Source organism: Malus domestica, chromosome 11, assembly GCF_042453785.1.
Source record: "Malus domestica chromosome 11, GDT2T_hap1".
Classification (NCBI taxonomy): Eukaryota; Viridiplantae; Streptophyta; class Magnoliopsida; order Rosales; family Rosaceae; genus Malus; species Malus domestica.
In genome coordinates, this window is record NC_091671.1 from 25,170,688 (window position 1) to 25,194,780 (window position 24,093).

General features: G+C 38.1%; 1 protein-coding gene across 1 annotated transcript; it reads left to right on the plus strand.

The window, feature by feature from the left end:
• Window positions 1-8,672: 8,672 nt before the first annotated feature.
• On the plus strand, window positions 8,673-22,577 carry LOC103413165 (pseudouridine-5'-phosphate glycosidase). Its single transcript, XM_029088827.2, has 13 exons — window positions 8,673-8,836; window positions 8,975-9,071; window positions 9,616-9,726; window positions 10,200-10,282; window positions 18,591-18,650; window positions 18,757-18,817; window positions 19,748-19,854; window positions 19,949-20,026; window positions 20,644-20,689; window positions 20,788-20,908; window positions 20,990-21,075; window positions 21,262-21,345; window positions 22,237-22,577. Exons 1-13 carry the CDS (start codon window positions 8,750-8,752, stop codon window positions 22,257-22,259), a joined length of 1,044 nt encoding a protein of 347 aa, XP_028944660.1. The 5' UTR covers window positions 8,673-8,749; the 3' UTR covers window positions 22,260-22,577.
• Window positions 22,578-24,093: the final 1,516 nt, after the last annotated feature.

Below are 24,093 nucleotides of genomic sequence, written 5' to 3' on the forward strand. Positions count from 1 at the left end.
CTTTTATGGATTTAATGAATCAAGTATTCCAGCCATATTTGGACAGGTTTGTCATTGTCTTCATTAATGATATTCTGGTATACTCTAAATCTAGAGCAGGGCATGCTAGACATCTTAAATTGGTGTTGAAAAGTTTGAAGGAACACCAGTTATATGCTAAGTTTAGCAAATGCCAATTCTGGTTAGATCAAGTGGCGCTTTTGGGACATGTTATATCAGCTCAAGGTATTCGAGTGGATTCTCAAAAAGTGGCATCTGTGGAGAATTGGGACCAACCTCGAACCGTCATTGAGGTACGGAGTTTTCTTGGCCTAGCAGGCTATTATAGACGATTTGTTAAGGATTTTTCAGTTATTGCTTCACCATTGACGAGATTCACCAGGAATGATGTTAAGTTTGAGTGGGATGATAATTGTGAGCAAAGTTTTCAGTAGTTGAAGTATTATCTCACTCATACACCTGCTTTAGCACTCCCAGATGATAGTGGTAATTTTGGGTAGCATTCCAGGAAACTCTTGGTACGAGATTACTTTATAGTACGGCATATCATCCTCAGACAGATGGGCAGTCTAAAAGGACTATTCAGACATTAGAGGATATGCTGAGATCTTCAGTGCTGCAATTTAATGATGGTTGGCATAATTGTTTGGATTTGATGGAGTTTGCCTACAACAACAGCTTTCACTCCAGTATTCGTATGTCACCTTTCGAGGCTCTTTATGGTAAATCTTGTCGCACACCCTTGTGTTAGTCAGAGGTGGGTGAAAGAGTTTTAGTGGGTCCTGAGATAGTGGAGGAGACTACTCAGAATATTCAGGTGATTAAGTCTAACCTAAAAGCGGCCCAGGATCGACAGAAGAGTCTAGCAAACAGACATGCCACTGACCGGATGTATAATGTAGGTGATTGGGTATTTCTAAAGATATCACCATGGAAAGGTGTTATGCGGTTTGGAAAGAAAGGTAAGCTGAGTCCTAGGTACATTGGACCGTATATGATCATCGAGCGAGTCAGTGAGGTTGCTTATAGACCTAAGTTGCCTCATGAGTTATCAAGAATGCACGATGTTTTTCATGTCTCTATGCTTCGTCATTATGTCTCAGATCCTTCACATGTAATACCTCCTCAACCATTGGAAATTAATCCAGATTTTACTTACGATGAGGAGCCAGTGACTATTTTGGATTGGAAAGATAAGGAGTTGAGGAATAAGACAGTGCATTTGGTGAAAGTTTTGTGGAGAAATCATTCAATGGAATAAGCTACTTGGGAGACAGAGGACCGGATGAAAGAGATGTATCCACGCCTATTTTATGTTTATTAGTGTATTGTAATGATTGTATAAATTTCGAGGATGAAATTTTATTAAGGTGGGTAGATTGTCACAGCCCGTCTCGGAGTATTATTTTCGACGACATGAAATTACAATTATACCCTTGAACCATATGGTGTGTGATATGTTGGTTGCGGTTTCGTTCTTAATTTTTCCTAATTTTTAGAATACTTAGGACTTAAGTGTTTTGTTTTGGTTTGTTGGGGACAAATGAGGACCACATTACACAACCACACACCACACCTATGCTCTCTCTCTCTCCTCCCTCTTGGATTTTTTCTGAAAATCAGTACAATTGTTCGGACGAACTTTGGAACCAACCATACACGCACGGATCAACGTCAAGAAGGTAAGATTCGAACTCCTTACAAGTCTTTGAGTTCTTATATACCATTTTTAGATCATGAAACCCTTAAAACCCTGAGAAACCATCATCCCGGATTTGAGTACTATTCATGTGGTCGTAATTATGGATGTTTCAGGAGATTTTAAGCTTATAGAAAGCTTTAGAACGTCCTTATGAAGCTCGGAGAAGAAAAACCAAGCAATTTGGACGTCCGGAGACCTAGTTTCGACGAGTTGCAATTTGGCAGGATTATCGAGGAATTTTCTGGCGTGATTCCGTGATTTTTGGACGCCAGAGTTCGAAGGAAAAAGACAGAGAATATTTCGTCAAACTTGATGGAATATTCTAACACTGTCAGGTAGACTTAACGGTTTCTGTTGCTTTTTAACAGAATATTCCTAACGGTAGTTAGGATTCCGTCAGGGTTACCCGCGTGTGGGCGACGCAGCTGGCCGTGCCTTGGCCGATGCGTGGGTGGTCGGAAAATTTTTCTAAAAATATGGGTATATTCGTGAGGTTGTGTAGATCACGTTGGTATATTCAAACCTCCCATTTGAGTAATGTATAAGAAGTTATTAACTAGTTTTGTCTATGTGCTTTAAATAACGTTTATTCAGTTATTTCGCATATAGGTGAGACATATCCCGAGGATGAGCGCAGTCAAGGGAGGCTCGGGGGCTACGACCCTTCGACATACCAGTAAGTGGGCTTTTGGTTTTAAGTATATATGTATATGCTTGATATCTTTCCCAGAAAATGCATTTAAATGAGTTATGATTTAAATTGCCATGCCAAATGTTTTACATTTAGAATATGCATATAATGTTTGCATATATATATCATTGTGGTGCAGTGGACGCTCAGGTAAGCCACAGGTGAGTTTATGAATTGTGAATTTGAATAACAGTTATGATTAATTGAGAAATATTAAGCTCATAAACCTGCACCCCATTGTTAGTGATTTAGCCAAAGATATAGCACATGTCTGTATATAATGTCACCTCCCGCACCATATGCTCACATTGGATCCAATTTAGGTGCACAGTCTTGTCGTACAGACCATCATAGGTGGTTCCAACTTGTAGGTGACTAGCAATTTATCGCACAACTATCATTAGAGCGTAGCATTGAGCATAATTATATTACACCCAGTCTTGTCATACAGACCTTTATAGTGGTTCGGACTCGTGTGCAGTGTAGTGCCGTATAGGTCACTTGCAGTGACTCCGGCTAGATTGACTAATGAGCTATGAATTCAACCATACAAACTTCTGTAAGGGTTCCAGCTAATATGTTAATTATCCACGAATTTATTTTCACCTGAGTTACTTATTCTGTTTTATATTTTGGCATGGCATACTTTTGAATATGGATATATGAAGCATGATTTGTATATTTATATATATTTATATTCTATTTCTGGGAAAATTATACATGTTTTACGGCGAGGGGTTAGAGCATTTGATAATGAAATTGTTTTGAAAAGCCTTATTTTTGCCCACTCATACTTTCTGTTTTGCGTCCCTCCATATTTTAGATAAGCTTGTTCGTTGGTGGCTCACCAGGATTAGTGGAGGTTCTGACAGACTATCACAAATGTAGGGCATCTTTGGGTGTCGTTTAATTAGTACTTGTTTTCTGGACTGAACTTAAGCTACTTACGCTCTGATTGTGTATTCACACATATTCCAACACTTGTCTTAACTAGTACTCTTATGAGTTGGTTTTCATTTATTCGTATTCTCTATTATCATTATTGGTTTTGCACTGTGCACATGGTTACGTCACCTCATGTGACGACCAGCATGCCTCAATCTCGGTTGGGGTGTGTCCACTAATAGATCAAGTTTTCAAAAAAGAAAATCTGAAAAAAAACAAAATTTGATGAGAACAATGAAGCGTAAATGTAAACAACAATCAACGGTTAAATTTTGATTTATGATTTATATGATTATAGTGGCAAATTTCGAAGTTAAGCTCTTCATGAAAGTTGTAAAGCTTGTCATAATGAGCGTTTATATATTTTTTCTATATTTTTTTACACTTCTACATTAATTAAAAAACTATTAAAAACTTTAAGTAAGTGAAAATATACTTAAAAGAAAAATGTGTTTTATGTTTTGGATGTGATAATATGGTATGTATATACTTATTTAGTATTATGTTTTTCATTTGATTATTTATTGGTTTAGAATATATTTTCCTTAACGGATAACGGGTCGGGTCATATTACCTGTTAATATTATCGGGTCGATTTCGGGTTGGGTCATTTTACTCTTTTATTTTAACGGGTGTTACATGACACGACCCGTTAAAATATCGGGTATGACACGAAAACGACACGAACACGAAAAACACGACACGAATGCTAGGTCTAGATATATTGCTTAGTCCCATGACCAATTTGGAGAATAGTGGTGTCAAATTTTAAATTTGTGGTATTTTTTTTTTTTAGTTAGTTTTAAGTTTGGGGTTATTATAAATTGAATAGACAACTTTTACTTGTCCAAAATGATATTTTAAGTGGTTAGTTATGCCATTTGGATTAAAAAATGCTCCATCGATCTTCCAAAGAATGATGAACCAAATTTTCAAGATATATGATAATTTTTTAGTGTTTATGTAGATGATATTTTAGTCATAGTAAAAATAGAAATGAACATAGGAAACACTTAGATATAGTTTTACAAGAATTTATCAATAATAGAATTGTTATTAAAAAAATAAAGTAGCATTAGAAAAACAAGATATAAATTTTTTAGAAATGTATATTAAGTCATGCACTATACAGTTTTAAGATCATATGGTTAAGAAAGTTTTAGGAAGAAAAATAACAGTATTACATATTGAAACTGGACAAAAATATTTTCATAGTGAGAATATTAATTAGTTTAAAATATAAAGCAAAAAATTATTAAGCTTAAGCCGTTAATATTGTCATTAGATGATAGTTAGAAGATAGTTGAAACAGATGCTTCATCATTAGGATGGCCTTGAATAGTATACCAGAGAAAAACATAAGTAATCACCAAAGTCAGATGAACAAGTTTGTGGATATTTGTTAGGAAGTTTAGGGATATACAGTCAAGATTACCAGCAACAGATTTGGAAATTTTAGGAATTCTGAATTCAATTGAAACATTTTCTTTATTTTACATAATGAAGTATTTACAATAAGAACATATTGTCAAATTATAGTATCTCATTACAATAAGATAATACTAACAAACAGACAATCCGAAGATGAGTCAACTTCATTTTCAATTATAGGGGAATGATTTTAAACCAATTTTTGAACATATCAAAAGTAGTGATAATACTTTAGCTGATATCTTATCAATACTTATTCATTAAACATGAGTACAATATCATGGACCATCATCCTTAAACAGTACAAGACCACAAGGAAAAGAGTACCTTTCAGTAGTATAGCATCATTGCCAGTATCCACCTTTAACTTTAATAGCACTATAGTTGGAGGAATAAAAAATCTCACTCTAAGGTACATGACAAGAGTACTATGTCTCACTGATAGGCAACAGGTTCTCTTAGATAACTTTTGGAATGTTCAAATTAAACAGTTGAGCATAAGGCTAGGACATGAGAAAATAATTAGAGCTTTAGAACAAGAGTTTAATAGTTTTAATTTTAATTTTCATCGAAGCCAGCATCATATTCATACCCTTGAACACAACCTCAAAGCCCTTTCTGGAGATTATGAGGCATTGATTAACCAATTCATTAAGATGAACCAAGAACTTCAACCTCTTAGATTGTAGTAGAAGGCAAGAAACACCCTAAAAGAGAATTGAAAATTAGCCTAGAAACTGATCAACATAAGAATAAAGAGGTTATTGAACCCACCAGTAAAGAAAAAGAGGTTATTTAACCCCACCAATAAAGAAAAAGAGGCTACTAAGCCCACCAGTAAAGAAAAAGAGGTTATTTAACCCACCAATAAAGAAAAAGAGGCTACTGAGCCCATTGAAGATAGAGAAGTTAGGATTGAGCTTTTAGAAAAAAGATAATAAGATGAAGCAACATCAAACTTAAGAAGAAAAAAGATAATAAGATGAAGCAACATCAAACAAAAGTCTGACAAATTTATTAGAACTGTATCATTAGAAATAATAGACGATGATATCTTATTAAAAAAAATATCAAAAGCAAAATTAAGAATATTGTCAATGGATATGCAATTTGAGATCCTGAACAAAGCATCACAGTCTATGCAAGAACTACAATTACAACTACAATGTGCTTCATATTAGTTCCAATCTTTCATCCAAAACCAGAGATGGATATTACTACAAAGATATATTCACCATGTCTTTGTAATACTATAGTTGTTCTTGTAGACCAAATTTAATATAACTTTGGCCAGGATTGATCATAGTATTTTAGTTATGAACATAAAGAAAAGCATAATATAGTAGAAGTTAGTTACTCAAGCCTTACTATTAGAGTTTGGTTATCTTGATAAAATATTTATTAACCATAGTTCTCAATTAGAATTATTCAATATTAAGCTTTAAAAGTAGTAGAAGTATACTTAGAAGTTTGGTAAGAAATTTGAACAAGCTTTATTAGCAGTCTACTAGATTGGTGTATCCATATTTATAAGGAAAAAGTTAGGCGTATAGCCATGATTAATGAATAATCTTTTAGACAGTCCTCTATATCACAATATAGATGAAACTCATTCACATCAAAATATTCTTAGATATCGAGAAATCCTTATGTTAGTTATAGACGAGTTTGAAGATTTTTAAGTATGATATGATATTAGTAGCAGAAGAAGGAGAAATGTATATCTACATCAAGACAAATGTCCCTCATCAGCTCTACTAGAAGCCTCAAAATTGCAAATGAAAAACATCAAATACTTATAACAAGATAAAATAAGATAGAGAAATGGAGGCAGAACTAGAAGGAAATGAACAATATTTGCATATTTGACAGAAGAACTGCATAACATCAACAATGTGATGGAAGCATAAAAGTGATGGCATCAAATAAGCAAAATATGAAAAGTAACATAAGTATATTTCACTGTAGCATCATGCAAAATGACATATAATAATTCAAGCTTAAGATTAAAAATGTTTGTAATTGTGGACCTCGTCATGATGAATGGAATAATGACATAAGAGAAATCAAGAAAAATGTTTAACCCTTTATAGACTTTTCACCAAAAATATCCTTATAATTATTGAATGACTTATTTTTAGCTACGCCTTCTGGAACTCTTTTAATCTCACTTTGCTCCATGTAACTCAAAAGTCCCCACTTTTCTTCCTAAAACTCAAAATTTGCTTCACTTTACCCCTCGAACTAGATTATTTTCCTAGTTTGCCCCTTGAAATTTGAAAGTTGTCTCTTAAAATTCACTCCACATTGCTTTAGATTTATTAATTTCTTATGTGGGTTTGATTTGGGTGAGTTAGGCTAATCAATTTCTTTTTTATTTTTTTTTCATCTCTTCAATTTCTTTTAAACCCAATATTCTCTAATTGTTGAATACTAACACATAATGGAAATTTATAATCAAATTTATTGCACATGTGACATAATCTTCTTGGGTAGTCCAACATATGTTTAGGCGGCATAAAAGTTTCAGGGAGATGAGAGAGTTCGCAATTTTGAGTTTCAAGGAATAAAGTGATGACTTTTGAGTTATAGTGGGCAAAGTGAGATAAAAATAGAGTTCCATATGGTGTAGCTAAAAATAAGCCTCATTGAATAGTAATAAGGCTTTTTACTTTAGAAACCTCTTATTAATTTGACAAGAGGTATTTGTCGATTCTCCCTAAACTTGTATTCCACTGCCAATTAACTTTCTAAACTTTTATTTTAGTCAACTACGCCCTTAAACTTTTACTAACACTTGATTACCACCCTTTACATTTTCAAAATTGTCATTTTTCTGTTAGAATTATTCACAGTGCCAAGCACATGCTACACGAATTAGGGTAAAACAGTTTATAGCATCCACCATCTCTAGAGAAAGTTAGGAGGTCACCCACAATCCTTCTTGCAATTGTCTCCTCCACTAGAAGCCACACCCACCTCAAACAAGTCACACAACCAAATCCCAAAATCCAATCTTGACCGCTCCGAAGCACCATCATTTCACAAGATATTCACACAAAAAAGGGCCGAGGCAGATGTCCCTACGGAAGGGGTCGCCAGATGATTGGAGGAGGAGAAAGAAGCACCGTTATCCATGGAGGGTGTGTTTGGCCACGTGATAGATTTGAACAAAAAAACGGATGAAAATTTGGAAATCCAATAGCGGGTGGTGATCGACTACTAGTACTGGTTTGGCTTTTATGAAAAGTGGGTATAAAAAAAAAACTGAGCTCAAAATGATGTTTGGTAAACATTTAAAAGCAGCTTATTTTCACAGTTTTGAGTGAAAAAAAAGCTGAAAACTTGAGGCAACAAAAATAAGTTTTGAAAAAAAGCTGAAAACGTGAAGCAGCATAAATGTTGGATTATATGTTGAATGTTAGATTATGATTTCTTGTTATACGTTGGATTATATGTTTAACATAAAGTTTATGACTATTTTTCTTTTAAAAATAAAGTATATTTAGTAATTCACCTTTGTTTGTTAAGAAAATTAAATTAATAGCACATATAATATTATATTCTTTTTTATCATTTCACACAGTCACAGTTGTTTTACATAAAAGTTTACCAAACACTATAATACTATTTTTTTTTTCAAAAGCACTTTTACAAAAAAATTTACCAAACATTTTGCTGCTTATTCTCACTGCACAGCAGAATCAGTTTTTTTTTCAAAGCACAGCAATACCAAACCAGTCCTTAATAAGTTGGGAAAAAAAAAAGGAACTTCAACGAAAAGCTCTCAGTACTGTTCACTTTAACAAAAAAAATCATATTTTTACACTAAAAAATCAATCTAATACTATTTATTTTACCATTATCATTAAAACTCAAATTTTCAAATCCTTTTCGAAAAAAAAAAAAAAAAAGGTTTTTGGGTAGTGGAAATCAAAGTGGTGCGGTAGGGAAAACCATCACAGCAAGGGGAGCAGGGTATGGCGTCGTCCTCTTCTTCTTCATCAGCTGCTATCTCAAGACTCTCTAATCTCCGCAAACACCTCCATCCCTCGCATTTGGACAAGGTAACATTCCAACTTCCTTCCTCTTCTGCTTCTTCTTCCTCTCTCTCTCTCTCTCTCTCTCTCTCTCTCTCTCTCTCTCTCTATTTAGATTGTCTTCCAAATTTCACTGTCAGAGTTTTGTTCCTTTTCTTCCTTAAGGGTGGCATCGGATCAATCAAGATTTCTCCAGAGGTTTCTGACGCTTTGTCCAATGGCCGTGCTGTTGTCGCTCTCGAATCCACCATTATTTCCCATGGTAATCTCTCTCTGTCTCTTTCTCTACACACACACACAGAAACTAATTGCGTAATGCAAGTGGTGGATTGCCCTGGTGCCGGGGCCTTCCTCCTCCTTCTTCTTCTTCTTCTTCTTCTTCTTCTTCTTCTTCTTCTTCTTCTTCTTCAACGCATTGTGTCCCTGGTTCAAATCCTCCCCCTACCCTAGTCTGAGTTAAAGCAGTAATTTCGCTTGTATTAAAATTAATGGTAATTGCGTAATCCATTGTACTGTCAGTTAAATATTTTTTTGATCTACTGTCCTCTGCTATTGAGTTTGTAGTAACATTCTGAACGAAACCCAATTGGGTTTTTGCATACGGTATCATAATTCATTTTATCTTCGATACATCGTACACGGCAGTTTGCAATACTCCAAATATATGGTTGCGGTTTTGAGTGGCGGAAACAGGAGATTGGCCATGTATTGATAGCTGAATGTGTGTGATATGTTGAAGGATGGTGTTTTTGTGTGTATGTGAGGAACTGCCACTGTGAATTTTTTGTTTTTCTTCTGGTGTTCAGGGATGCCGTATCCTAAGAACTTGGAAACAGCAAAGGAGGTTGAGGCAGTTGTGAGGGAAAATGGAGCTGTTCCTGCCACTGTTGCTATTTTGGATGGCATACCTTGCATAGGTGTTTATATTCAACTTTGTTCTTCTGCTTTCTAGATGAACTTGTAGGCTTGGAGCGGTGGCTTATGTTAATTCTACGCCTTCTTATGATTGTGCTATGTTTTCTCTCACTGAATCGAAAAATAATTCTACCGAGTGAGTTTTGGTGCACTGATCTTAACTGCGTCGGTTGGTGACACCCTCCAAACAAATAAGATTACAAATTTACTTGCACAGATATTGTCCAATAAGGTAGTTGTAACTTGACAAGCTACCCTGTTTGTCAAGTTTTAGCACACAACCAAGTTAAAATAGGTCCCCCAATTCATTGAAAGCTTTTATCAACGCTTCAGCCTTTTGAATTGAGAAAAAAGTATAGAGTATTCTAACGCTATGGTTAAGACTCATCTGCTAAGAAAATTCTTGTTAGACAATGCTACTGTAGGGGATTCTTGTTGACTTGATTCCGCCTTTTCTTTTGATTTCTTTTTGTAGGTCTGAGTATGGAAGAATTGGAGAAGCTTGCCAATCTGGGTCATAAAGCTCAGAAGACAGCTCGAAGGGATATTGCACATGTTGTGAGTAATTGATGCATGGCACTTACTGTATCTGTTAGTTTTAGCAAATCTAGTCAATTCATCATGTTGACTGCTCTTAGTTTCATATTTTCATTTGTGCTGGAACCAATATATGGGGATATTAGAACACATACCTGAAGTGGCAAATTTACACCGGCATAATTCATGAAAAGATGCCTCAATACCTAACCGCCATTTATTAAAGAGAGAAAAGAATGCTGTTTTTTCAAATCTGGCTCTCTAACTTTACCTTTATGCTTTTAGTGACTAGACTGTGCGGAAAATATTCATTTTGGTAGGCTTCAATCAGTGGCATTGCACTTGCTTCTGGAAAAGTGTTTGCTAGCCATCTTTTATTATTATGCTGGTGTATCCATAAAATAGCCTTCATAGCCACATAGTTAAGGGGTTCCCTACTCTGTTATCATGTACAACAACAACAACAACAACAACAACAAAGCTTTTTCCCACTAAGTGGGGTCGGCTATATGAATCCTAGAACGCCATTGCGCTCGGTTTTGTGTCATGTCCTCCGTTAGATCCAAGTACTCAAGTCTTTTCTTAGGGTTTCTTCCAAAGTTTTCCTAGGTCTTCCTCTACCCCTTCGGCCATGAACCTCTGTCCCGTAGTCACATTTTCGAACCGGAGCGTCAGTAGGCCTTCTTTGCACATGTCCAAACCACCGGAACCGATTTTCTCTCATATTTCCTTCAATTTTGGCTACTCCTACTTTACCTCGGATATCCTCATTCCCAATCTTATCCTTTCTCGTGTGCCCATACATCCCACGAAGCATCCTCATCTCCGCTACACCCATTTTGTGTACGTGTTGATGCTTCACCGCCCAACATTCTGTGCCATACAACATCGCTGGCCTTATTGTCGTCCTATAAAATTTTCCCTTGAGCTTCAGTGGCCTACGACGGTCACACAACACGCCGGATGCACTCTTACACTTCATCCATCCAGCTTGTATTCTATGGTTGAGATCTCCATCTAATTCTCCGTTCTCTTGCAAGATAGATCCTAGGTAGCGAAAACGGTCACTTTTTGTGATCTTCGCTAGATTGCTCCGGTCATTAGTGTGGATAAGTATATAGATGGATAGAGATAGGAAAGCAAACACAAGATGTACGTGGTTCACCCAAATTGGCTACGTCCACGGAATAGAGGAGTTCTCATTAATTGTGAAGGGTTTACACAAGTACATAGGTTCAAGCTCTCCTTTAGTGAGTACAAGTGAATGATTTAGTACAAATGACATTAGGAAATATTGTGGGAGAATGATCTCGTAACCACGAAACTTCTAAGTACCGGAGTGTGGTATCGTCTTGACTTGCCTTATCTGTCTCATAGGTAGATGTGGCATCTTCTCTGGAGGTACTATTCCTCCATCCAGGGGTGGTATCTGTAACTGGTGGAGATGCACAAGGTAATGTATCAATTTCACTTGAAGCTTACTTGTAGTTTCAGGCTTGGTCAAGCGCGATACAAACCATGTAGTAGGAGTCCCCCAAGTCGCCGAGCTAGGGGATCTGCTGAAAGAGGTGACAGACAAGGTAAGCAATCAGAGCTCCGGCTGATTGTTCACATTCTCCCTATCTTGCAGGCAGCATGAAGGATAAAGAGAAGAAAAATGAGAAGAGATGATATGGGATACTTTTGCTTTTGAAGAAGTAACTTTCCACAGGCTTATTCTTGAACTGGGCTGGAGGGTTTTCTGGTTTCCTCCAGAGTATTAGGCCGACTGAAGAATTTGAGGGTCAAAACAAGTCCATCAAATCTAGAGTACGTTCGACCCTGCTGATATGGGATACTTTTGCTTTTGACAGAGTAGTGGATGTATCGGCACGTGTGCTGTTACGCTTGTCTCCACATGCTTCCTTGTATGCTTCTCACTTGCCCTATCTGTTCCTCAGGTAGATGCGGTATCTTCCCTGGAAGCATAAGATGTTGAAGATGAGTACTCGAGAGCAATGCCAGGTAAGTAATCAGGTAAGGGGTTCCAGGCAGTCAGTTCCTGGCTGGAAGCTTGATTGCTCTCTTTCTCCTTGTCTTGCAGGTAAGAACAAGGCCAAAGGAAAAGACAGGGAAAAAGCATGATATGGGATACTCTTGCTTTTAACCCTGATGATATGAGATATTCTTGCTCTAGTATATCTTGTTTACAGAGGTATTATCGGGGGGAAAGAAAGCTGAATATTTCGAAAGGCTTCGTTGGGAGTGCCCTCTCAGATAAGAGGAAGGGTTGAGCATTTTTGCAGGTCTGCCTGTCCGTTGGGGATGGAGGTTGACATATATAGGAGTCTCCCTAACATCAAGTAATAATGCTATTCCTTTACCCTGCTTGGTCATAGCACGGTAGTGGGAGCTGCCAACTTCACATGTTTTAACTCTGTCAGAGCACTTTGAAAAAGTGGTCTATGGTATCTGGAAAGCTGATGTTGCGTGTGAAGATTACAGACAAGCTTTATTCAAGGAGATCCAGCTCTTGAAGTTGGGAAAGTGGTGCCTCTTCGGTTTTCAAACAAGCAATCCTGTCGGGGATCTGGCTCTCGAGATTCGGAGAACGATGCCTCTTCGATTTTTGAGAAAGCAATCCTGCTGGGGGTCTGGCTCTCGAGATTCGGGGAGCGGTGTTTCTTCGATTTTTGAGAAAGTAATCATGTTGGAAGTCTGGCTCTCGAGATTCGGAGGGCGATGCCTCTTCGATTTTGGAGCAAGCAATCTTGTTGGGAGTGTTTTCTCGAATGTGAGTAAAGGTTGGGCATGTTTGCTAGTCTATCTTGCCACGAAGTACAGAGGTTGACACACAGGGACTTTCCAATTATCCAGCAGTGGTACTGTTCCTTTACCCTCTCTTCGATTTTTGAGAAAGTAATCATGTTGGGAGTCTGGCTCTCGAGATTCAGAGGGCGGTGCCTCTTCGATTTTGGAGCAAGCAATCTTGTTGGGAGTGTTTTCTCGAATGTGAGTAAAGGTTGGGCATGTTTGCTAGTCTACCTTGCCACGAAGCACAGAGGTTGACACAGGGACTTTCCAATTATCCAACAGTGGTACTGTTCCTTTACCCTCTTTTCGATTTTTGAGAAAGTAATCATGTTGGGAGTCTGGCTCTCGAGATTCGGAGGGCGGTGCCTCTTCGATTTTGGAGCAAGCAATCTTGTTGGGAGTGTTTTCTCGAATGTGAGTAAAGGTTGGGCATGTTTGCTAGTCTACCTTGCCACGAAGCACAGAGGTTGACACATCGGGACTTTCCAATTATCCAGCAGTGGTACTGTTCCTTTACCCTTGTGGGTAATAATATGGTAGCTAGACTTTTAAAATTTATGTGTCTAAACTTTGTTAGTGTTGTTTCTTTGCTATTCTTTTACCCTTGGTTAGAGCGATGTAGTGGGAGCTGCAAGCTTCACGTGTCTCAACTTTGTCAGAGAACTTTGGCAAAGTTATCTGTGGTACCCATGAGCTACTGTTGCGTGTGGGAAGTGGGTGATTGAACAGTACGATTCATGTGCTTTCTACTTCGCCAGAAATCTTCGACAGAATGCCCATAATTTCCGCAAAGCTGAGTGTGCGTGTGACAGGTGCTGACAAGGCTGGAAAAGTAGGTGCCTCTTCGATTTCTGAGATCGGCCCTCGTGGTCTTTGAGCAGCCCAGCTTTTGAGAAAGCAAGCCTCTTCGATTTCTGAAATCGGCATTCATGGTCTTTGAGCAGCCCAGCTTTTGAGAAAGCAAACGCCTTTTCGATTTCTGAGATCGACCCTCGTGGTCTCTGAGCAGCCCAGCTTTTGAGAAAGCAAACGCCTCTTCGATTTCTGAGCAGGCGCCTCTTCAATTTCTGAAGCTTCGTCGAGTGCAGATTTTTATAGGGGCTGACATTAAGTTCCAAAGCACACTTGAATATCCACCAGTAGAAGCTCCATTCTTGCACTTCTAAGATCTTGATTTGTCCGACCTCTTCTCTCTTCAACACCTTTGAAAATGTCTGGCCCCTTCGACCGTCGTTTTGACTTGAACCTTGTTGAAGAGGCAGCCCCGCCTTCTCCAGACAACATATGGCGCCCATCCTTCGTCTCCCCTACTGGTCCTCTTACCGTTGGGGATTCCGTGATGAAGAATGATATGACCGCTGCGGTAGTGGCCAGGAACCTTCTCACTCCCAAAGATAACAGACTACTTTCCAAACGGTCTGATGAGTTGGTTGTTAAGGATTCTCTGGCTCTCAGTGTTCAGTGTGCAGGTTCTGTGTCTAATATGGCCCAACGCCTATTTGCTCGAACCCGCCAAGTTGAATCATTGGCGGCTGAAGTGATGAGTCTCAAACAGGAGATTAGAGGGCTCAAGCATGAGAATAAACAGTTGCACCGGCTCGCACATGACTATGCTACAAACATGAAGAGGAAGCTTGACCAGATGAAGGAATCTGATGGTCAGGTTTTACTTGATCATCAGAGATTTGTGGGTTTGTTCCAAAGGCATTTATTGCCTTCGTCTTCTGGGGCTGTACCGCGTAATGAAGCTCCAAATGATCAACCTCTGATGCCTCCTCCTTCTAGGGTTCTGTCCAGTACTGAGGTTCCGAATGATCCCCCTTCGGTGCCTTCTCTTTCTGGGGCTCTACCGACTGCTGAGACTTCTCCTAAGCAACCTTTGTGAAGGCTCCCTCTTGTTTGTTTATTTTGACTCAAGTATATGTACATATTTGTAACTTATCGGGGATATCAATAAATAAGCTTTCCTTCATTTCAACGTATTGTGTTAAATACACCAAAGCCTTCTTCGCTAAGTTTTTTGAATTTTCTTTTGTTGAAGCTTGTATGTTGAAGCTTTGTGAGTGGAGCATGTAGGTTGAGGTAGTGTTCCCTTAATTTCCCGAGTGAGGAAAACTTCTCGGTTGGAGACTTGGAAAATCCAAGTCACTGAGTGGGATCGGCTATATGAATCTTAGAACGCCATTGTATTCTGTCCTTTGTCATGTCCTCCGTTAGATCCAAGTACTCTAAGTCTTTTCTTAGGGTCTCTTCCAAAGTTTTCCTAGGTCTTCATCTACCCCTTCGGCCCTGAACCTCTGTCCCATAGTCGCATCTTCTAATCGGAGCGTCAGTAGGCCTTCTTTGCACATGTCCAAACCACCGTAACCGATTTTCTCTCATCTTTCCTTCAATTTCAGCTACTCCTACTTTACCCCGGATATCCTCATTCCTAATCTTAACCTTTCTCGTGTGCCCACACATCCAACGAAGCATCCTCATCTCCGCTACACCCATTTTGTGTACGTGTTGATGCTTCACCGCCCAACATTCTGTGCCATACAGCATCGCCGGCCTTATTGCCGTCCTATAAAATTTTCCCTTGAGCTTCAGTGGCATACGGCGATCACACAACACGCCGGATGCACTCTTCCACTTCATCCATCCAGCTTGTATTCTATGGTTGAGATCTCCATCTAATTCTCCGTTCTTTTGCAAGATAGATCCTAGGTAACGAAAACGGTCGCTCTTTGGTATTTCTTGATCTCCGATCCTCACCCCTAACTCGTTTTGGCCTCCATTTGCACTGAACTTGCACTCCATATATTCTATCTTTGATCGGCTTAGGCGAAGACCTTTAGATTCCAACACTTCTCTCCAAAGGTTAAGCTTTGCATTTACCCCTTCCTGAGTTTCATCTATCAACACTATATCGTCTGCGAAAAGCATACACCAAGGAATATCATCTTGAATATGTCCTGTTAACTCATCCATTACCAACGCAAAAAGGTAAGGACTTAAGGATGAGCCTTGATGTAATCCTACAGTTATGGGAAAGCTTTCGGTTTGTCCTTCATGAGTTCTTACGTCCGTATTTGCTCCTTCATACATATCCTGTATAGCTTGGATATATGCTACTCGTACTCCTTTCTTCTCTAAAATCCTCCAAAGAATGTCTCTTGGGACCCTATCATACGCTTTTTCCAAATCTATAAAGACCATGTGTAAATCCTTTTTCCCATCTCTATATCTTTCCATCAATCTTCGTAAGAGATAGATTGCCTCCATGGTTGAGCGCCCTGGCATGAACCCGAATTGATTGTCCGAAACCCATGTCTCTTGCCTCAATCTATGCTCAATGACTCTCTCCCAGAGCTTCATTGTATGACTCATTAGCTTAATACCCCTATAGTTCATGCAATTTTGTACATCGCCCTTATTCTTGTAGATAGGCACCAAAGTGCTCGTTCGCCACTCATTTGGCATCTTCTTCGTTTTCAAAATCCTATTGAAAAGGTCAGTGAGCCATGTTATACCTGTCTCTCCCAAAACTTTCCACACTTCAATTGGTATATCGTCTGGGCCTACTGCTTTTCTATGCTTCATCTTCTTCAAAGCTACAACCACTTCTTCCTTCCGGATTCTACGATAAAAAGAGTAGTTTCTACACTCTTCTGAGGTACTCAACTCCCCTAAAGAAGCACTCATTTCATGTCCTTCATTGAAAAGATTATGAAAATAACATTTCCATCTGTCTTTAACCGCGTTCTCTGTAGCAAGAACCTTTCCATCCTCATCCATGATGCACCTCACTTGGTTTAGGTCCCTTGTCTTCTTTTCCCTTGCTCTAGCTAGTTTATAGATATCCAACTCTCCTTCTTTGGTATCTAGTCGCTTATACATATCGTCATAAGCCGCTAACTTAGCTTCTCTCACAGCTTTCTTCACCTCTTGCTTCGCTTTTCTATACCTTTCACCATTTTCATCGGTCCTATCCTTGTATAAGGCTTTACAACATTCCTTCTTAGTCTTCACCTTTGTTTGTACCTCCTCATTCCACCACGAAGATTCCTTTTGGTGTGGGGCAGAGCCCTTGGACTCTCCTAATACCTCTTTTGCTACTTTTCGGATACAACTAGCCATGGAATCCCACATTTGGTTAGCTTCCCCCTCTCTATCCCACACACACTGGGTGATTACTTTCTCTTTGAAAATTGCTTGTTTTTCTTCTTTTAGATTCCACCATCTAGTCCTTGGGCACTTCCAAGTCTTGTTCTTTTTTCTCACTCTTTTGATATGTACATCCATCACCAACAAGCGATGTTGATTAGCCACGCTCTCTCCTGGTATAACTTTGCAATCCTTACAAGTTATACGATCCCCTTTCCTCATTAGAAGAAAATCTATTTGTGTTTTTGACGACCCACTCTTGTAGGTGATCACATGTTCTTCTCTCTTCTTAAAGAAGGTGTTGGCTAAGAAGAGATCATATGCCATTGCAAAATCCAAGATAGCTTTCCCATCCTCGTTTCTCTCCCCAAAACCATGGCCACCATGAAAACCTCCATAGTTGCATGTCTCCCTGCCCACGTGTCCATTTAAATCTCCTATAAATAACTTCTCTGTCTGAGCAATTCCTTGCACCAAGTCTCCAAGGTCTTCCCAAAATTTCTCCTTCGAACTCGTATCCAACCCTACTTGAGGTGCGTACGCACTAATCACATTGATAAGTTCTTGTCCTATTACAATCTTGATTGCCATGATTTTATCTCCTACCCTCTTGACATCTACAACATCTTGTGTCAAGGTCTTGTCCACGATGATGCCAACACCGTTTCTCGTTCTATTTGTGCCCGAATACCATAGTTTAAACCCTGAGTTTTCTAGATCCTTTGCCTTACGACCAACCCACTTAGTTTCTTGTAGGCACATAATATTTATCCTTCTCCTCACCATAACTTGTACTACTTCCATAGATTTTCCCGTCAAGGTTCCTATATTCCACGTTCCAAAACGCATTTTGCTCTCTTGAACTCTACCCTTCTGTCCTAGCTTCTTCACCCTTCCCCGTCTAATAGGATCAAAGTACTTCTTTTATGTGTCCCGTGTAAAGTTGATAGGAGCATATGCTCCCAAACAACTTTGAGTGGAGTCGTTCGAAAAGAAGTTTCTATAGCCCCCTTGCTCATTTAACACTGCATCCGGGTGCCGATGGAGATACAGCGACCCTTGCTCACTTATCACTATGCTCGGGCCACACAGCGCGCCACTTACGGGTGACGCCCTAGCTTTAGCGCGATTTCGTTCTGGATTCATTTTCATAAGGATTCGACCTAATCATGGAGTGCCGGCTGTCGACTACCTGACGCCCTCCCCCTCCTCCTTTATCCGGGCTTGGGACCGGCAATGTAAGATAAACTTACACAGCGGAGTTACTCTGTTATCATGTACATTCAAGAAATTTCTGACAAATGGAATTCCACAACCATCGTCATTGTTTTTTCATGGTAATTTCTAATGCTAAATTTAACAAGAGGATGTGCTGACTCTTGTCTAGGTGGCAACCAGAGGGACTGGAGCAACTACTGTTTCTGCAACCATGTTTTTTGCTTCCATGGTAATTAGTCGCTTATAAGCTTTCCTGAAGGACTATGTTGTTGTTTACTTCGTGTTGTAATATTAATGTATGTTTTGTTAATACTTAATACCTGGATGTCTTGAAGGTTGGCATCCCATTGTTTGTTACTGGAGGAATTGGAGGAGTACATAGACATGGCGAGCATAGTAAGTTTAACACTGCATAGAATTACTGACAGTTCATGAGAGAAATTGAATTTGTCCATATGTCCGCCAGTGCTTTTGGATATTAGTAGTCATGACTACACACAGCATATTCCTAATGTGTACACTAGCAATTTTTTCTTCTTATTGCAAGCCAAATCATATAGCTTCTGCTTTACATGGGTTTATGGTCCACCAAATGATCTATACTGGAGCACAGTAAGCAGTGCAGTAGGCAAAAGAACTAATGTAGGAGAGATTAGGAACCTATGTGTCTTGCTTTTGGGATAGTTAGGTCTTATACAGATGGTTGAGAGGTTTAGGGTTATGGTTTTCTAGTTATCTGTATTTACGGCTTGTGCAGGAAGGTGGCAATTTATGAGTTTTAAGGGCTGTAGGGCTGTGAACATTAACAAATTTATGAAAGTATACCGACTCCATTCACATATGTTGCACACTCAGCATAGTGAATATCCATTTATCACAATGATAAGTCTTTAGGTATAAAGAAGCATATTTTAACATTAAACTACCTTTTCCTATTAGGGCTACAAGGTCAGTACTAAGTTAGTAACTTGATTCCCAAGGAAATATCACAAGTACTAAAATTTAGATAAAACCCCAGTGCAGAGTTAACTAAGGGAGAATATAAAAGTATGACTAAGTTTTGTGAAACTCAACTACTGCCCCTGCAGTTACAGCCACCTGTAAGAGCTTAATTAAAAATTGAACTAACCCTATACTGTTGAAAGCATAATCTTTGAAACTAAGACTCTTTTATTGTCATGTAAGTCGCATATTTGGCTCATGTAGAAATGAAAATAATTCTTGCACAACTTAACATGCACAAACATGTTGGCACCGCTGACTTACAAAAAGTTACGGTGATAATGGGATGAAATGATATAAAATTTTATTTCTTCCTTTTTGCAGCAATGGACATATCTTCTGATCTTACTGAGCTTGGAAGGACACCAGTAGCTGTCATCTCTGCTGGTGTAAAATCGATATTGGATATCCCAAGGACCCTTGAATATTTGGTTAGCACTAAGTATCTCATTTATATCATTAGAAGTAAGTCATACAGATTATGAGCTATAAATAACTGTTTTTTTTAACCTTTTTCTGAGGTAGGAGACTCAGGGAGTTTGCGTTGCTGCTTATAGGACCAACGAATTTCCAGCATTTTTTACAGAAACGAGTGGTTGTAAGGTATTGATCGTCAACTCTTTGAAAGTGTTATTTTTCTCCTTATAACAACAATGGTGTGTCCAATGTTCTTGCTCTTTTCTTTTATCTGTTTAATCAAATTCGTGTTCAAAAATGGTGCTTCAACTAATTGTGGAATGAAGGCCATCCACGTAGTGTTGATTTCATTTTATCACTTGATGGCTGGAAAATGATAAGCTAGATGTATCGAATCATCCCTATTACCATATTCCTTAGTAGGATGCAAAGTTGTCCCTCAATTAAAATGGGTGTCAGCCTCTCTATCAGTGCGATCAAAATGGTCAAACTGTAGGCTCACGAACCTTAATCCATTTGGCATGGGAGGGATGGGATGAGGATAGATTCAATCCTCTACTTATAGAAAAATGGGCCACTGTTAGAACTAGAGAATCATCATTTTACTTTGTTAAACTAAGTGTCAAATATAGAAAACTTTGTGGTGATAACACATGGTATGTAAGAAGTACGTGTGCAAAAACAGCTTTAAAGGGTTGCACCAATTATGTCTACAGGTTCATAAGGTAACATAATTTAGTTCAAATATGTATTTGACTAATTTTTTTGTTATTTCTTTTATTCAATCATTACCTGTAATCTAGGTGCCTTGCCGTTTAGATACCCCAGAAGACTGTGCTCAGCTTATAGGCAAGTTACAAATCAAGTTATCTTTCTTCCTTGTAATTATATGTAAAACTTACATTAATACTCCTTTCTCAGTTCTCACACATATATTTTCTTTATAGATGCAAATCTGAAACTTGAGCTTGGAGGTGGGATTTTGATTGCTGTTCCAATTCCTAAAGAGCACTCAGCTTCTGGAAGTTTAATTGAGTCTGCAATACAGAGAGCCCTTGACGAAGCTAGGTAAAATGTTGTTTTCTTGCCATGAGTAATCTTCAGTGAAATGTTATCTTTAATCAGTACTAATTGAAGTTGTGTTCTCAGGGATAAGAACATAATAGGAAATGATGCAACTCCATTCTTGCTCAAGAGAGTGAATGAGCTAACGGGAGGAGCTTCATTGGCTTCAAGTATCCTTTATATATTCTTCTTTGCACAACAATGATATATTCATTTTCTAACTCCTAACATATGGCGTTGACTCATCCAATCCTAAGGAACATTGGAGTGTTTCTTAAAGTGAAACTCTCATAAAATGTCATTTAAATTTTTTTGCATATGTTTGATTTATCAACTCAGTTTCTTAACCAACATAGACATTGCACTGGTGAAGAACAATGCACTTGTTGGAGCTAAAGTTGCTGTAGCACTTGCGAAGACTAGAGAACGCAAAAATAAAGGTAGGTAATGTTCTGTTGTTCTGCGATAATAATGAGGATACATCCATGTGTTTATTATAGAAGAAAAATATTTTTCAACGTATGTAAGCATTGACCTCACATAATAGTCAGAAAGGGAAGCCACCTAGCAGTGCTGAGTGTGGCTGGAGATTGGTTAAAAGAGCAGCGCAGCCTGTTAATGGTTGTTATCAGAAGCATCCAAAAAGTAGCACCGTACTTTAGGTGTTAATGCCATATGTTAGGGGGAGGGTTTGTGAGTGGAAATGTTACTTATTCATTGTCCAGTTTGGGAAGTTTGGTGCTAGATTTGAAATTTGTGGTATTTTTGGGCAGATCGGTTAAAGACATGATAGCAAGGTAGATTGTTTAAAAATTAATGAAAGTAAACCTCTTTGGTATCTTTTGGTGTCAATGTTTAGATTGAAACACTCCTCCTTGGACATAAAGACTAGAACCCTTTAGATTTCTGTCTTATACTATTTTCTTGTCTTTGCCTTTTTAAGTCATTGTATCATGTACTGTGTACACGGGATGACATCCTCTTGGAAACTTTTTAACGAAAAGCCTTCAATTTTCAACTAGTCAAGAAACTCTATTATCATTCTGATTATCAACTGTGTGTACTTTTTGAGAGGATAATCGGTTGCTGGTGTTTCCTGATAATGTATAAGCTACAAGCACTAAAATGTGTGCCCAAGTTATTGGTATTCCAGTAGTAGTTCCATTTAAAAGCAGTCAGTCGAGAATTACATGGAGAATTGTACTGAACACTCAAGTTATACATAATTCGAATGATACAGCTAAGGTGTCTTGTGCACACACGAGATTATTTCACTAAACTGATGCGACTGAGCTGCCGTCAGTAACAAAAACCGGATTTATTTTTTACAGGTGGTGCAGAGTCGGCGTTATAGGGCTCAAAATGTTTTCAACGGGATCTGGAAACCGATCATTATGACCAGTTGAGTTAATCTTCCTTCATGGCGATTCGTTTATTACTTTCACTATGCGATGATAAATGTGGCAATGTTGAAAAGGCAAAGCAGCGAGTTTCTAGTGTACAATACTGCTCTAGTGTACATTACTGCCGTAGTACTTACGTAAGCTTTAATGTCAGTATTTACACAATACAGCGCCTTTCGACTACCGAAAAACAAGAACAAAATAAAACTAAAACAATTTATTTTTGCAAACGATAAAATAATCTATACACTAAATTCATTTATGGTTAATTTATGTGCATATTTTCTTGGGAGTCTTGTTCGCTTACATTTTATAGGAGATGGACGCTGCTGAAAGAGTGAATAATGTGCTTATTGTTCTGTAATAAACTACAAATTTCGGTGAGAAATCAGGTGTCCCCATTCTAAACACTTCTGCTATGCATTTCTAATATTCCCCATTTGTCCACTTGTCAATTTAATTTCGATTACTTTGAAATTTCTTATACCTCAAGTTTTTCGTTCAAGACAAGTAAACATAAACAAAAACAGATGCCTACGTACCGTAATGGCGGAAAACAATTATGTCTATGCACTATGTGCGGGTTCAATTCCACTAATTCTCCTCTCCCTTACAAGTTACCGTTTAACCCACTAACACTAATGCTTTACCATAAATAAATGCAATTACTCACATAATAACTAGCAATAATTTGATATTTGAAATCTGTCATTCATTAGGAGTTAAGCCTAAGACTATCCAGTTGTAAATAAAGATAGTATTAGACCACAACAAAGAAGTGTGAAACTTGCCTATAAAATAGTGAAATTGTCTATGTTTGGAGTTTAAATTCTCATCCCCTCTCAATATAAAATAGTGTAAACTATCGTTTGCAATAAACAAGCAAAGCCGTCCTATCCCTTGTCGTTGAAAATATTCCAGCAATATATAAAGGGATTACTACCAACCCCTCATCTTCACCTTCACCTTTGAGTGAATGTTTTTTATTTTGCGGTTGCGATTTTTTCAAAATCTTGGATACACCTAACCAAACCCATCATATCTTATCACATGTCTTGGAAAGAGGTCATCTCCGGATCTCTTTCACTAAGTCCTCTTCATCAACTAATCCAGATCTTTGAAATTTGATCCAACGACTACAAGCAAGGGCTCATTTTAAAAGTTATAATAACTTTAGCCGTTGGATCAAGCTTCAATGGCTCGGATTGATTGATGGGGAAGATTTGGAGAAAGGGATCCGGAAAAGTCATAAAAGCTTCTTTTTTTCTTTTTCATTTTTATTAAATAAGTAATATATTACAAAAGCCCAAATAGAACAACAAAGGAGAACTGGGCAAAGAAGAAAATTCAAAGCACCAACAAACAAAAGGAAAACCTAAAAACCAAAGCCTAAGCCACGCAGGGGAACGTAACAAACAACTTAGAGATGAAGAAGCAGTAACATTCCAGTTATGAAAGACCCCTATGTTAATGGTGGAAGGCTTAACTTTCAACAACTGTAGGAAACCTTCTGCTACAGTTCTTTAGCTGATCCAATATGATGCGGTGTCAATTGTGTACTTCAAAAGTTAAGTCATGAAAATTCAGTCCAAAAAGGAGCACGTGGTTTTTTTTTTTTTTTTAAAGAAACGATATTATCTATACTAAGGCAGTGGGGAGTGTACTAACCTCACAATAAATTAGCAATAATATGGTTCAAATTCGTTTTTGACGAAAAATGAGCACAATAGTTTAGTCATAAATTTTGCACTATAAATTTCAAACACAATTTGTTAATTAAGTCAG